The sequence below is a fragment of the Aspergillus aculeatinus genome (assembly GCF_003184765.1).
Source record: "Aspergillus aculeatinus CBS 121060 unplaced genomic scaffold BO66scaffold_40, whole genome shotgun sequence".
Taxonomy (NCBI): Eukaryota; Fungi; Ascomycota; class Eurotiomycetes; order Eurotiales; family Aspergillaceae; genus Aspergillus; species Aspergillus aculeatinus.
In genome coordinates this window covers 92,998-108,454 of record NW_020291509.1, presented here as the reverse complement: position 1 = coordinate 108,454, position 15,457 = coordinate 92,998, and the positions used below count along the sequence as shown (strand labels likewise).

The 15,457-nt window shown below is 53.6% G+C and overlaps 2 protein-coding genes across 2 annotated transcripts; one reads left to right on the top strand and one right to left on the bottom strand.

Annotated features, from left to right (window-relative positions):
* Positions 1 to 95: 95 nt before the first annotated feature.
* On the top strand, positions 96 to 2,457 carry BO66DRAFT_422015 (glutamate--tRNA ligase MSE1; the record flags this gene model as incomplete). The annotated part of the gene is made up of 7 exons (XM_025650014.1): positions 96 to 377; positions 438 to 510; positions 579 to 616; positions 679 to 1,092; positions 1,151 to 1,408; positions 1,483 to 1,652; positions 1,714 to 2,457. 7 exons carry the CDS (start codon positions 96 to 98, stop codon positions 2,357 to 2,359), a joined length of 1,881 nt encoding a protein of 626 aa, XP_025501476.1. The 3' UTR covers positions 2,360 to 2,457.
* A 2,707-nt stretch (positions 2,458 to 5,164) lies between these two features.
* On the bottom strand, positions 5,165 to 15,157 carry BO66DRAFT_422012 (putative cell division control protein Cdc25; the record flags this gene model as incomplete). The annotated part of the gene is made up of 2 exons (XM_025650013.1): positions 5,165 to 6,442; positions 12,203 to 15,157. 2 exons carry the CDS (start codon positions 15,155 to 15,157, stop codon positions 5,165 to 5,167), a joined length of 4,233 nt encoding a protein of 1,410 aa, XP_025501475.1.
* Between the last annotated feature and the right edge of the window lie 300 nt (positions 15,158 to 15,457).

The window sequence follows — 15,457 nt, the reverse complement described above, 5'->3', positions numbered from 1 at the left end:
ACTGATTCGCATCTCCTCCCCACATCTTTCCCTATTGCTTTGTTTGTTCATTGCGCGCCCCCTGTGATCGTGGGGCATTTTGACAACTCTTGGCCATGATGCTGCGACGACCGATCTCCAGCCTCCGGGCGCGCCAGACATGGATCTGCACGCAATGTCGCGCCGGTTACTCCTCCGTCGCCGCCGCGCCCAGCTCCAAACTCCGCATGGGCAACAACAAGAAGACCAATCTCCCCGACGGCCCTGCTAGAACTCGTTTCGCGCCGTCGCCCACTGGTTATCTTCATCTCGGATCCCTGCGAACGGCATTGTTCAACTACTTGCTGGCCAAGCGCACCGGCGGCCAATTCTTGCTTCGCATTGAAGATACCGACCAGGTTCGAGGCTCAAACACGGCAATCGTGAGACCTGTGGGCTGAACGATGGATGTCATATAGAAACGTACGATTCCGGGGGCCGAGCAGAGGCTTTACGATGATCTTCGCTGGGCGGGGTTACATTGGGACGAAGGTCAGCACTTGTGTATTGTATGTCGCGCAGTCATGCGATGCATACTGACAGAAGGCGGGTCGCAATAGGTCCGATCGTTGGGGGCCCATACGGTCCTTACAGACAGGTGAGTCTGCAGATTGATGTGCCTTTTTTAAAGTGGAAGCTAACGCTCTTGGCCCGTCGCAGTCCGAACGAACCGAAACCTATCGCAAGCACGCCCACGAGTTGGTCGATAAAGGCCACGCATATCGCTGCTTCTGCTCTGCAGAACGACTGGACGCGCACGCACGGCATCGCAGCGAAGCAGGACTTGCGCCGGGATACGACCGGAAATGCGCTGAAATCTCCGCCGAGGAGTCCGCAGAAAAGGCATCCAAGGGCGAGGCGCATGTTATCCGGCTGAAGGTGGAAGGATACCCCATGTTTCAGGACCTGGTCTACGGCAAGACGGGACAGAACCGGCCGACCAACAAGCTGGACCTCATCGAGCGGGTGTACGATGATCCCATCCTGCTCAAGTCAGATGGGCACCCGACATATCACTTGGCAAACGTGGTGGACGATCACCTCATGAAGATCACGCATGTTATTCGTGGCACGGTAAGCTACGCGGCCCGCATTGCCAACTCGAAGCAAAATCTAATGGAGGAACTACCAGGAATGGATGGCTTCGACCCCGATGCACGTTGCTCTCTACAACGCCTTCCAATGGACCCCGCCTCACTTCGGACATGTGCCTCTCCTCGTGGACCGATCCGGCCAGAAGCTTAGCAAGCGCAATGCGGACATCGATCTCAGCTTCTTCAAAGACACGCAGAGCGTCTTCGCCGCGACTCTCGTAAATTTCGCCGCCCTTCTGGGATGGTCACACGCTCAAAAATCCGATATTTTCAGCCTCGAAGAACTAGAACAACTCGTAAGTCTTGTCCTAAAGATTTTCATCCCACCAGTACGCAGCACATCAAGCTGACCCTAAACCCTGCAAACCAGTTCAACCTCAAAATCACCCGCGGCAACACCGTCGTTGCCTTCGAAAAGCTCTGGTTCCTCCAGAAAGCGCACGCGCAGCGCTTCGCCTCCGCGCCGGAGAGCGCAGAATTCCAAGAGATGGTGCAGAAACTCACCACGGCCGTCGAAGCCACCTACCCTCCAGAGCAACTGTACGTCTTGCCTCTCACCCTCCATCATCAAACAAACAAACCAACCACTTACAAACCATAGCGCTCCCATCCTCCAAACCCGCTCCCTCACATCCTACATCATCCCACTCCTCCAAGCGGACGCCAAATCCTACACCAAACCGGAAGACTTCCTGGCGCGCAACGCCACCTTCTTCCAACCGGCGGCGACCCTGACCCGCCCGCCTTATACGCCGGCCTCCTCCCCGTCGGCGACCTACCCGCCCACCGCCGCCGCGATTCCGCTCTCCGCCCTCCACACGGCCGCCACGGCTTTCACTCTTGTGCCCCCCAGCCACTGGACGCTCGACACCCACCGCGCCAATATCGCCGCCTACGATGGGTCGTCCGCCATTATCTCAGAAGAGCAGCACCAGCACCAGCAACCAGAAAACGAGGCCGCCCGCAAAGCAGCGGACAAGTTTTTCAAGAAGGAACTGTACCATTACCTGCGGTGGGCGCTGTCCGGCGGAGCACCGGGCCCCGGGATCCCGGAGACGATGGTCGTGCTGGGACGCGAGGAGACGGTGCGGCGGTTGCAGGATGCCAAGGACCTGACGCTGGAGTTGGTCCCGAACCGTGGGGTGAAGCGGTATAAGGGGCCGCAGGAGTCGGCAGCGGCAGCGGCAGCGGCGACTGAGCCCAAGGATAGTTCGTGGATGGGGTCGCTTGCGCCCAAGAGTTCTTGATTCGCATTCCTCTGTGGTAGGTCTAGGGGTTGCTGGACGAAAGGATAGGAGATGAGCCGTGGGCTTGAACGGTACCGAGATACCCTCCCTCGTCGAAGACTGAGTTCCAACGCGGCCAGGGAATGCACGTGCTGTATGCGTGTGCGTGTGTATGTGTGTGTATGATAGATAGACAGGTAGTAGACCAGACATGTGTATGTCTCTGTATGTAGATGTATACTATCTGCCCTTTTTGCTGTCTTTTTGCTGTTTATACATCTACGCCCTCCCCTCACTGAGCACCCTCCAGGAAAACCCAAACCCGAGTGCGAGAATCGAAGCCCGAGTTGAGCAGAATTGTAGTTATAGCGGGTACTCCGTAGGACCGTGTGGATCTCCCGGGGAAGCCCCACAACATGAACCACCAACCACCACAACCACAAGTATGTGTAGTTCTTCAGACCAACTACTCATCGATAGGAGACATGATCTATCCATTAACTCCCCGATGCAAGTCAGTCCTCCGCCCTTTCGGATAGTGAAGCTCCCCGCCTACCAAGCACATTCATCAAGTCCTCTGGCTTTTAGGTGAATATGTCCCTCCCCTGTAGACTCCATTCAAGGTTCCATATTGATGTACACAAAATCAGTGAACGTATATGGGGGAATGTAAAATCCTATCTATACACATAAAAAAGAAACGAGCCACCTTCTCTCCATTCCTCTTCTCCTTCCTCCAAACAATCTTCCATCCTCCCATCAAATCAGAGAAGCCAACCACAATTTTTGGTATCCTGGATTCATTCCCATATGACAAAGCTTTCCCAGAAAAGCGGCTCCGTTTACAATACGCAGCTATCCATTGAGCAATTTCTCTATCAATCTAGTATACAAGACTCGACTCCTCAAGCCAAGCCAAGAGTTTATCACGCGAGATCCGAACCAAAAGATACAAGAATCGCCAAATCTACTCCCCGTTCTTGAGTCATGCTACACGAAACGGGGTTGGCTGGGTACTACCGGGCCCCAGCAAGGAAAAGATGAAGGAATGAAAAAGGGTGTAGGACATGGTCGTGCTTCCATCACTCCTGCATGGGCAGTAAGTCTTTTTTTCGTTTCTGTTTTGTTCTTCCCCCGTCCCCCCCTTTCCGTATTATGTCTTGTCTGAGACTAACCCTACCCCAGATGGATCGACTTTCCAAGCCGCGCCGCAACCTTTCCCTGCAAAGCCCGGACAGCCAAAGTGTATTCTGCTGGGCTGGGAGAATCTTTTCACAAAAGAAAGATCAACTCGAAGCATACCCGTGGCGGGAGAAAAATCTCGATCCCATCGCAGGCCAGACAGGCCGCTGGAAGCTCAGCATCAAGACGAGTTCTACGGACAATTCTACAGTATTCCGCCAAGTGGACGGGCATTGACTGGCTAGCATAAAACCCATCAGCGAGCGGCCAAGGACCAGTCAAAGTCGAGTTAATTTCTACATTCCCAGAAACGGTGGGCTATTGAGATTCTTCGAGATAGCGATCGCCCCTCGCCGAGTATATCGACCGAATTCTATCCGCTTGGGGATTATCACAAATTGTCAATATGTAATAGGATTGCGGATTGGGTTTTTATCCATTGCACCTCTTCGCCACCAGTTGGGTTGGTTGGTAGGTCTCACCTTGCATAGCGGTTCTTTCCACTTGTGCTGCTATTGAGCATCCTTTGAGCATATCTCGAGAAGTGTAACTCCACTACTATGTTCAGTGATGGCTATTCTCAATTGGCTTGGTATGCTGTACTGGTGGACAAGGAGTGCGTCCTTTAATCTGTCTCGACAACTAGGAACAGCTAGGCAGAATGCAAAAGGACTGTGGATCATCGCTATCACAACTTCGAAAACCATTGCGAATGTCCTGCAAATTCGTTATACCGCGGAACCACAGTAGCTTTAACCAACTAGAAACTTCCCCGCGGGACTAATTCTTTCTCTGCCATAGACTTCAAAACAAATTCAAGTATGAATGTATTGAATCACAAACTAAAAAGCTAATTAAAACAGTGGCGTAAGGCTGATATTAGAACCAAATCAGAAACGACACAAAGGAAAAAAAAGCGGGTTGCATGTCAGGCGACGTGTACACGATATCACATGCAAAGCAAGACAGCCACACCAAGAAGATAGTAAACAGAGAGAGGGACAGAGCTCGCAAGTATAAGACAAGCAAAATCCCCCATAGACAGTTGCAGTGGTCATCATGAGGAAGTCACTGGGATGCTATGTAGTCTCACAAAGGAAAGACACCCCCAATATCGACTATGTCCTGTAAGGGAAGGTAGTTGCAGCAGTATTCAAACAGAAGATAACATAACCATAGTACAAGAAGTCGAGTGGTTTGGCTCCAAATGTGATAGAGAGCTTTTTGGGGAGTGCAACACGTAGGGGTGCAACTCGTGACGGCATCCAAGTCATGTCGTTCGTTGTGTAGTAAATGGATTGTACTGGGCTGGGACCTCGATCACGCAGTGAAGTGGGTCGGTCGATGGGCATCGCAGATGATCTGGACACCACAACAAGTAAAGTGCAAAAGGCTGAAGCAAACAGAACGCAACAACAGCATAACGGCGTGGTATAATCTCGAAGAATTTCAACAAAGAAGATTAGGGGCGTTGAGCAGCACTTTATTACGTTGCCTGAGGAAAGGGCATGGAAGCTCAAGCGAGAGACTGCCGGGGTGGATCGGCAGGGGAACAGGTAAATATCAGAAGAACCCGATGGCCGCGTTGTTGGCTCAAGATGAGGGTGTCGAGTAGGTGGGGCAAGCGATGGGCCCCTTGATGCTTCAGTATGGCTCCATATCATCTGTCCACTCATTGTCGCTTCCACCTGCATGCATCATCTGTCTATGCTGGATGTCAGCAGGCTCGTCAGGGCTGACACTTCGAATGCCTTTAGCTTTCTTTCCTCCGAGCGAAAGAATGGGAGTTTCTTCGGGAGCCAGCAGGCGTTTCCCGTGAGCCGCACGGAGTTTAGCGTAATAGACATCGCTAGCATCGGCTTCCGACTCATCACCAGAGTCAAAGGTTTCCCAATTCTCTGATCCGGTAGTTGCCGTAATGACGGTCGACGTACTAGATACTTGTCGGGGGGCTGGAGCGGGGGGCGGGGCTGCGCGCTGCAGATAGGGATTGGGTTTAGGGAACCCTTGCATGGAGGAGGATAACGACGAGGCCGATGAGTGCGATGATCGAGAGAATCCAGTGGACCGCTGAGAGAACGCCGACGAGCTGACGAAAGAACGCTGGTTGCGGTCATCGTATACGTCTTCAGGGCTGACCGGCCGGACAAAGGTATTCGACAACGCGCTAGCGCTCCGTGGAGGGTCGAAGAGATAGGACATGCGCTCCTCTCGCGATTCACCGCCAGTCAAGGCCCGCATTCTGGGTGGAGGCGGCCGAGGTGCTGGGATTTTGCCGTTGATTGTGCTCGAGGAATAGGCCCCAGGAACTGCGCGACGGTTGGGGGAATTGTTTCCAAGAGGCATGTTCCCAAGTGGAACTCGGGCTGGGATCTTGGAGGGAGACTTAGTACCCGCTCTGGAAGGCGCTCGCGAAGGGCCGATGGTGTTGTACTTTGTTGGAGGGCGGTTTCCAGTGGGGGTCTTGCTTGTGGAGCGTGGGGGTGGGGCCCCTCTCATCACGCTCGCAGGGCGCGATGGTGGCTGCATCTGGCCAGTGCTCCGCTTGGTAGCACTAGCCGGGGCAGCGGAGGGAGTCTTGGATCGTGGAGGAGGTTTGGCAACGGCTGGGGTGAGCTCGTCCAGATATCTCTCTCCGTGGATGAGGAACGGCCGGCCGTAATCTTCTTCCCACTTCTCCAGCTCTTTCCGGAGATCAACCTCGACCTTCGGCAATTCTTTGGCGATTCGCTTTCGCATCTTCTCTTCTCTCAACAGCTTGCCTGGATCGCGTCTTTCCCCCTTCGCGCCACGCGCCATGAGACGAGAAGCATCTTGACTGGAAATAGCCAGAGCCTCGCGTTCCGCCAAGAGGCTCCGGTGCTTGTCAATGAGTGCCAAAGCTGGCGCACGCTGTGCCTTCAGGGTCTCCAGTCTCGCGATCTCGCCTTCATGGGCCTCAAGGAGAGCATCACTGAACACGTCGGAAAAGGCAGGGGTGAAATCGATCATCTCCTCTTCCGAGAAGTATAGCGCATCCCATAGCTCCTGCAACCGGACCCGGGCATCCTCAACGAAGAGGTGCAGGTTCTGGCTCTTGAGTTCGTTGAGACGACCCAATTCCTCCTCAAACTCGTTGATAGTGCGAAGCCCACAACCACGGTTGGCAGCGAGGAATTCCTTGCGATCGCCCTCCTCAATGCCGAATCGTTCCCAGAGTGCTTCCACCGCGGTCCTTAGGTCCTTTAGCTTGCGCTCCCGACCTCTCTTCTCTTCCAGCAGCTTCTCGCGTTTCGCCCTCAGGTTGTTCAGATCCGACTCGTGAAGACCGAGTTGCTCAGGCGCCTCCCGGTAATATTTGACGATGTTCGTGTCGGTCTGCACTTGGGGGGTACCAAGCTCAGCCCACAGTTTGATTATCTCCTCGCAAGTGGTCTTGACGAACTCCAAGCGTCGATGATATTCTTCGTAGACTCTCGTAAACTCGTCGTCCAGGGCGGTGACATAGGACGGGGAAAGATCGAAGCTCGGCGAAATCGTGGTTCCCGGTGCTGTCGGCGGCAATTCGATGGTGACAAATGTTGCTTCGAGATGCGACGCGTAGGATTCAAGGGCCTCTACCAATTCTTTTTGCACCAGTCAGTCCGACGGGTCTCCTACTCTCGCGCGCGAAGAACAACAAAGCAAACTTACTCCTCACTTGCTCGAAACGCTCCTTGTGTAATTTGCTCAACGCGCCGTGCTCCTCGCGCAGGAACGCCAAACAACGGTTGAGCGGGTAGCTGACGCGCAAGGCATTGTGATCGAGCTTGTACTGTCCATTGGCCTTCTCATCCACCAGGGAGTGTTCCATGTGTTGAATGGCGGTGATGAGTCGCTGCGCCTCTTCCTCCATCTCTTTCTTCTCACTGATTGTAGTCGAAGATTTAGCCGCCCGTTCTTGGCAAAAACAACAGGGTGAATTGAATTGATTCGGTTCTCATCGCGCAGTGTGTATTACTTACGTGTCCACGAGTTTGAGGTGGTTGTTCAGCGTTTCCGACAAAGCACTGAAGAGCTGAAAGGGGGGTTCGGTCATGTCAGTCGCAAACGATCACCGTAGGGAGGATTGATGCGGATGGGGGCCAACGAACCTCTGCCTCACGCGCGTCGCGCTCATGGCTCGGAACACCGATGTCATCGTAGATACCATGTAGTTCCGACACGATAGTGTTGACCTGGGTGGTCAGGTAGCTGGTATCGACGGCCATTGCGAATGAGATGGTCCGCCCAAGCCTAGGTGGATCGGGTGATGTGCAAGCGCCGGGTATGAAGTTTGCTTTAGAGCGATTGCGATTTTACGCGCAACCCACTTGACGGAGCCGATCGCCTTGGAGCGAACTCGCGATCCACCGTCATATAAGATCTGCGGCGACAATGCGCCTTTCACCTGTCAGGATTTGCCGCGGGAAGACCGCAACAGAGTCTGCAAGGCGGACAGGGCAGTACGGGAAAAGAAAGGAAAGGAAAAGAAGGGATCACAGAAAGTGGAATGGCATCTGCAAGAACCAGACACAACCCGTATATTTTATTAACGAGAGTCCGCGGCTGCAAGCAGATGCAAGGGTGACTGGGGTGGATGTGGTGTTGGTGTGGGTGTGGGTGTGGTGTGGATGTGGATGTAGAGGATCGATAGATCGAGGGGGGACAACAATTAATCGAGGACTGCCCTGAGTGACCGTGGACTGCTGGCTGGCCTTCCCTTTCCCGCGCTGGGGAAATCCCGCCCGCTCAGCTTCGATTGCCCTTCGCCGCCTTGTTTGACGTTCCCGCCCCGTTTCTGCAGCAACCGCTGATTCAGCGGTTGACCGCCCGGATCTGCCGGGACTCTGCCGGACAATACTCACCGCCCTCCAGGCCGCCGCCGCCGCCGCTTTCTGGGATGTCTCCGCATTCCGCAATGCTGTCACCGATAAGTAAACTAACTCAACTCACTTTCAACTCACCCCCCTCTTTCCCCTCATCTTATCTCATGTCCCGGTCGACATCATCATCCCGCAATTAAGCTTGTTGGAAGCTCCATTCCTCATAATTCAACCGTCCCTCCTTTAATCTCACACCACCGCAAGCACACCAGCCCACCATGGAACAAGCAGCTCTGCGGTCCTGGGGTTAGTATCTCCGCTTTTTTTTTTTTTTTTTTTTTTTTTTTTTTTTTTTTTTTTTTTTTTTTTTTTTAACCACCCTAATCGACCCCCACCGCGACACGCTCTACGCCTACTCGGAAGAAACGCACCGAACGCTCTCCGCGCAACGCCCCTGGGCCAAAGACCCACACTACTTCAAGACGGTCCGGATCTCGGCCCTGGCGCTGCTCAAAATGGTCATGCACGCGCGGTCCGGCGGGTCACTCGAAGTCATGGGCCTGATGCAGGGGTACATCCTGCCGGAGACGTTCGTGGTGACGGACGCCTACCGGCTGCCGGTGGAAGGCACAGAGACGCGGGTGAACGCCCAGGAGGAGGCCAACGAGTACATGGTGTCGTACCTGCAGTCGTGTCGGGATGCGGGCCGCATGGAGAACGCCGTCGGGTGGTACCACAGTCACCCCGGGTACGGGTGTTGGCTGTCGGGGATTGATGTCACGACGCAGGATATGCAGCAGTTGGGGGGACCGTTTGTGGCGGTGGTGATTGATCCCGAGCGCACGATCTCGGCCGGGAAGGTGGACATCGGGGCGTTTCGGACGTTCCCGAAGGATTATGTGCCGTCGAAGGGGGAGCAGCAGCAGCAGCAGCAGCAGCAGGGGGAGGAGGAGGATTATGGGGAGGATGGGGTTGGTGCGGCCAGTGGGGCTGGAGGGTATCAGTCGGTGCCGTTGAGTAAGGCGGAGGACTTCGGCGCCCATGCTTCCCATTACTACTCGCTCGAGGTGGAGATCTTCAAGAGTACGCTGGATGCCCAGATGCTGGATCTGCTGTGGAATAAGTACTGGGTGGCTACCCTCAGCCAGAACCCGCTGTTCGCCTCCCAGGACTACGGGAGTAAGCAGATCATGGATCTCAGTCAGAAGGTCCGGCGCGCCACGCGCGGCATGGAGGGCAATGTTTCTCGAGGCAATGTGACGCAGGTCCGGGATCCCCAGCTCGACCGTATCGCTCGGGACGGACAGCGGATTGCGTCGGAGGAGGTCAAAGGGCTGCTCGCCGCAGAGGTGAAGAGGAAGCTATTTCAAAACATCGGACAGGAAGAAGCCACAGATGCAGCGCCGCAGCCCAGATGATTCAGACAAGCCTTTTATTCAGTGATAAGGTGGAATGACTTATGCCTGCTCTCAATTTCTAGACAAAATGTAACAAAAATAAACCGCCAGCCTCGTCCCACTGTGGCTCACTAACTCCACCAATCCAGGAAGGGTAAAGCTACTGGAGCGGCGTTGACATCTACACTTCGTTCATTGCGCATCTCTGTTAGCACGGAGCTTATTCTTGAGCCCTGGCGGGTGAGCGCCATTGATATGGTCTATACACTAAAATATGAGGTACATCCTCGGTAGTAGAACAGATAAGTACAGGTGACAATCATAGAAAGGTAAAATCACAGTTGGAACCACGTTCCAACAAAGATCACATGCCTGTGCAACATGTGTCATGACATATTATTCATCAATCCGAACAATGAGTAAGACCCTTCGTGGGAAGACGATCAACACCAGGTGAGAGATCACAGGATCGTCGGTATGCGTACAAGAAGCGAAGGAAGCCAGATCACTGTACAAGCAACATATATGGTAGAAAGATATGATCAATGTTTGAGTCGATCAATTGCCGAAAGGAAATAGAAAGCAGGGAGGACTGCTAGAGCCGTTGAGGTGACAGGGAAGGAACAAAGGAAATTGCAAGGTCATGTCGAATTGACGTTGGTCGAAGAAAAGAACGAGGCCCTCAGTCAGGTAGGTGGAAAAGACGACAGGGACTGAGACTGGCAGAATTGATAAAGTCTATGTCGTGATCGAGGTTCGTCGGCGTCGTTCATAACAACACTCGTTGAATTTGTACATGCTTCCCGGCGTGGGATTCCGCCTGGGCGTTCCAGTCGTATTTGTGTTTTTTTGTGACTTTGCTTTTATTGTCGATGAGAGGCGGAGCGGCAAGTAGATCGTAGAATTGATTTTCCTGATCCAATATTCTTGAAAGCTCAGCAGTGCCAAGGTGGACCTTTCCAACTTCCCCGCTGCAACTAGCCGTAAGGACGCATGGATAGTACCATCCAAGCCCACTGTTTCAGTTGAAAGCAGCATGTCAGATTCTCCCGCTCAAATTGAGCTATAACGCCACAGGAGCGAAATCGACACCAGGGTTGGCGCAATATGCGATAGCGTCGAAAATAGAGTGCAGGGGGGGGGGGGGAATTGCCACCTTGGCTGTGATCCATTGATGTGATAAGTGGTGGTGGACGGCAAACACCTTGATAGGCTCGGCTGATTGAGATAAGGTTGTGCGGCGCGGTTGGGGTGGATGTATGTGTATGCAACTCCGACCCTTGCTTATCACGCCATCAGGGGGTCGGCTGAGCGCATCTGATAGGCTCATTGCTGCTGGCAGTTCAATTCAAAGTTTGACTGGTGAAAGGAGCGGTCACGTCCAAGCGCACGTAGCAATTGTGACACCGACAAGGATTGGCCTTGCACCACGCCTGGCCCGATAAGACGCCCCGACGGAGAAGCGGTAAAGCGGCGGTTTACAAAAAGCCCGATTCAGATAGGAGTCTACGTGTTAGAAACCAAAATCGTTAGTCTTCGATCGTTCAATCAGAAATTGTGAATGCATAACGGTCCCTCAGCAGCATGCGCATACTTCCCAAGTGAGTGGTCATGGCCTCACGGGTAGCGGAACAAATGCAGGGGAATGGCAAAAGAAGCCAGAACACAGGTTGACATTATCATCGTGTTAACACGACCATGCTCGCGAAGGTCAAAGTACGCATGCTGGCAGTGTTGAGGTTGTTGTTGCCATTTCCTGTGGTAGGACTGGCGCGTGCAGTGGTGGGAGCGATAGGAGTATTGTTAGCAGCATACCTCGCGATCTTCTCGTCCTCCCTCTCTCTCGGCTCTACTTCCAAACTTCGGTCGTACATGTTATGCACGTCGCCCGCCGCTTGCAGATTACTGAGAATGTAATCCTGCAACTCTGGGACCGGCTGCAAAAGGTACGGGACGTTCTGATATTGTCGAATTTCGCGGATCACTTCTGCCGTCTTCGCGCGCTTGTTGAAGTTAATCAGCTCGGATGGGGTCAAAGATGGAATACCGTCCTCGATGAATGTTAAGTCGGTCAAGTAGACACCTGATCATCTGTCAGCCACTGTTGATCACCACCTAATCAAGACTTTTCAAAAAGCCTTGTTCGATCAAAACCTGCTCACCAAAGAATGGAATGCAAGGTGGGTTTGCCAGATGCAATGTCTCCCGATACTCGCCAAAGTTCTTCGTGCTCGCCATCAGGCGACGCATTTGCTCAAGCACAGTATATGTGCGTCCACTGACTTGAGACCATGTGCGTCCCAGACGGTGAATCGGCGCCGTCCCTAGAGCGGATATGATAGAAGTTAAGGTGGAGTAATTGTTAAGCGCGCGACATTTCTGGACAATGGTTAGTACTAGCCGAGATTATGAAGGGGAATGCCTACATCTGCAATGTTGACAAAGTGCTTGATCACAACCACTCGCTTCTTGACATCAGAGTGAGTGAGAATCATCTCCGCGACCCAGTTTGTCAATTGATTGGAATGAAGAATGAGGGCCTTCACGTTTGCAGCTGGTTCAGCTTCATCCGGTCCGACCTTCTTCTGCCATGTCTTGTTCAAACATTCCGTAGGCCGAATCTTAGAATAGAGACGTGATTCGATGATTGTAAGCTGTCGGGCAAACTCGGTCGGATCGATATCCAGGAACTTCATCTTCTTCATATTCTTAGGTATGATGGGTGTCGGAGCTGCGGTAGCCTGCGTGGGAACCAAGCGCTTGACGGTAGTATCTTGACCCTTGAGTCGTTGCTCAATGACTGCCAGGAGCTGCGGTGACCCCGGTGTCTTGGTGGTTGCAATGGAGTCTTTGGTGAACGAGTGAACATGCTCAAGCAGAGCTGTGTGCGCCGCGTCATTCGGCTCCATCCAGAAGTTCTCGAACCAACTCTTCAAGATATTGACTACACGGAAGCGAATAGGCTTCTGCTTCCTGTCGACCCACATCTGCATTTCGTCTGGATTCAAGCCAAAAGGAGGCTGGATGTTGAATCTCTGTGTGATCAACTCAAAGAGCTCCTTCGCCGTCGTGAAAGAACGATAGGTGAGGAGGAAAGTGTTGTTGAAGGAAGCATCAAGCTTGTCATGGCGCGTCAATTGCTCCACTAAGCCGGCAAGAGTGCCACACTTGAGAGTGGGAATGTCATTCTTGGTATCGAAGAACACCTCGCCTTCGTGATCCATCTTCAAGAACCAAGGGGTTTCTTCCGGCTCGCGAACCGGCTCTCGCACGGATTCCCGCGGAATTGCAGCTGGTGGCGCTTGTCCAAAGAATCTTTGTGCCTTGTCCATATTGCGTCGCACCTTCTCGGTGGAGTGCTCAATCGAGTACGAGGACGGAATACCGATTGATTCCGTTGCAATTCTAGTTTGAGACTCTGCGCGGCTATGAATAACCTTGGACTTTTCAATCTCTCCACCCAGGCGACTCTCGCTGCGGAAAACGGTTGTGGGCTCAGGAACCTGCTCCAGAAGAAGTGATAGCGAGAACCCAATCTGTGATACGAAGTTCTCCAGCTGTCTCGCGACGCTGCGAACCGCGTTCAACCTATCTTCAAGTGAATCGCCGCGTAATTCAGCCCACTCATCTCCAAGGGGCGCGGTAACCGCTTGACAGCTCACAACAAAATCGGCGATTGCATCGTAGACTCTTTGTTTTTGCAGACTGAAATCGACAAGTTGGGGGTTCTGAAACCCGGTTCCGAGGGGTGCCAAGTTAATCGACTCGACAGCCGAGATCCACGGGCGATATTGGTCGACAACCTTGATAGCAGCAGCTGAAACCAGGTTGCCGATGTTTTCGTGTTCGACAATGGTGACGATCTTCTTCTGGTTGAGCGTCAGACGTTCTTCCAGGCGACGGATGCTGCCCACAAAATTTCTCCGGAGGATATCGATCTTGTCTAGCAGGGCTGCGTCAAGAGGCACAGAGGGCTCCGCTCGCATATCGCCACCGTCCTGATCCAGAAATGAAGTCGGGCCAGGTTCACTGAGTAGCACACCGTTGTTCTGCCAGTAGCCGCCCGAATGGCTTCCACCAACGAACCCTGGGACAATGCGATTGATAGAGTCGCCGCGCTGCTGCCTTGCGACCTCAGCAAACCCATAGACACCCTGCATCACGCCATCTGCCTCTTGTAAGCACTTGTTGGCAGAGTCCGGACCTGGCCAATCAGCTGCTGCAATATGCGACGAGAGCACCAACTTGGAGAATTTAGACATCATATCTCGGAAATGGGGATAGAGGGCTTTGTTGGTGGAGATGATTGACGGGTTGCCTGAATGGTTGTCCGTCGTGTCCGAGCCAGCCGCCAGCAACATGCGTAGATGATCAGAAATGTCTTCTGCCTTCCGCACATACTCCGACCGGTCGCCGTTCATCAGGGTCTGTCGATAGGCTTCCACGGCCTGCCGCATGTTCTCGACAAGCAAAGGCCAAGTCAGAATAGTCGACGCACCGTCATCAACGAAATGCGAGGGAACTTCCATGGAGATCGAAGGCCGATGGATGTTATCCGAGATGGAGTTGTTACTACTTGGCGGGGCGCCTCCGTAGAAGTTTTGCGCGCAGCGCATCGCTTGATATGAGAGCTTGTCGTCACTAACCGACTTCGTAGCGGACGGTGGGTGCAAAGAATCCATGGATGTCGCGGGTGACACTCCATCGAGGTATGACTGGCGCCTCCGGGACATCGAGTCGCGAGAGGTCAACATCAGGGACTCGCCCTCCGCTTCAGACGCCGAACCATCGTAGTCGTCCTCGTCGCGTTCGAACCCACGGGCCATAAGTTCCGGCGGTGGTCGGGTCTGGTCCGGCACGATGACTGTGTTCCGATCGTAGGGGCCGGTCTCGTTGGCCGTTGGGTTTTCGAACGGCAACTCCATCGTGCTGTAGCCGGTGAGTGTGTTGAAGTAGAACAAGCGGCCGTCAGGAGTGGCTTGCGGGATCCAGAAAGCGGCCTCCTCCTGCTCCTTGGGCGCGGTTGCGCCTTCAATGGGCAAGATCGGCTGCGAATCGCGCGAGTTTCCACCAAAATCGGCTTCATCGGCCTCCTGTTCCTCTTCGTAATCCTCGCCCGCGCCGGAGTCCACGATTGCATCCTCCTCCTCCTCGTCGCGACCATGCGAAACCTGCTCTTCCTCGATCTCACTAATATCGGTGATCACAGTACAATAATTGCTGGGAAACCAGCCCCTCACACTGTTGTTGATAACCCCATCCCACCAGCCAGTTTCTAGTTGGTTCAACACCTGGATGATATCACCTCGTCGGAAGCTGAGACTGGTGTGGTCATCGGCATCATAATCGTACATAGCACGCACGAACAGCGCCGGCGGCGGTTCGGGGCTGGGAGTATAGCGGCCTTCGGTCGTCATTCTTATCGGTGAAGGTTGTCGGTTGAGCGACTGATCGGCGGCGGGATCTCGGGTTGGGAACGATAAACTGTGACCACGACTCCGCTGGCCTGTTGTGGGGGTAGTGACTTGCTCTTCGGCGTACTCGACGGTGGTTGCAAATGTATTGTTCTTAGTCGGCAGTGTAGAAGATCGAGTGTCAACAGCCAATGGCTCGGCCACGAAGGTTTCGAACATCGGGTATCGCCGCAATTGACGCTCGGACGAGGGAGCAGGTGGATGAACGAGAGTTGGCTCGTAATGAGCCCCCGCAATTAAAGG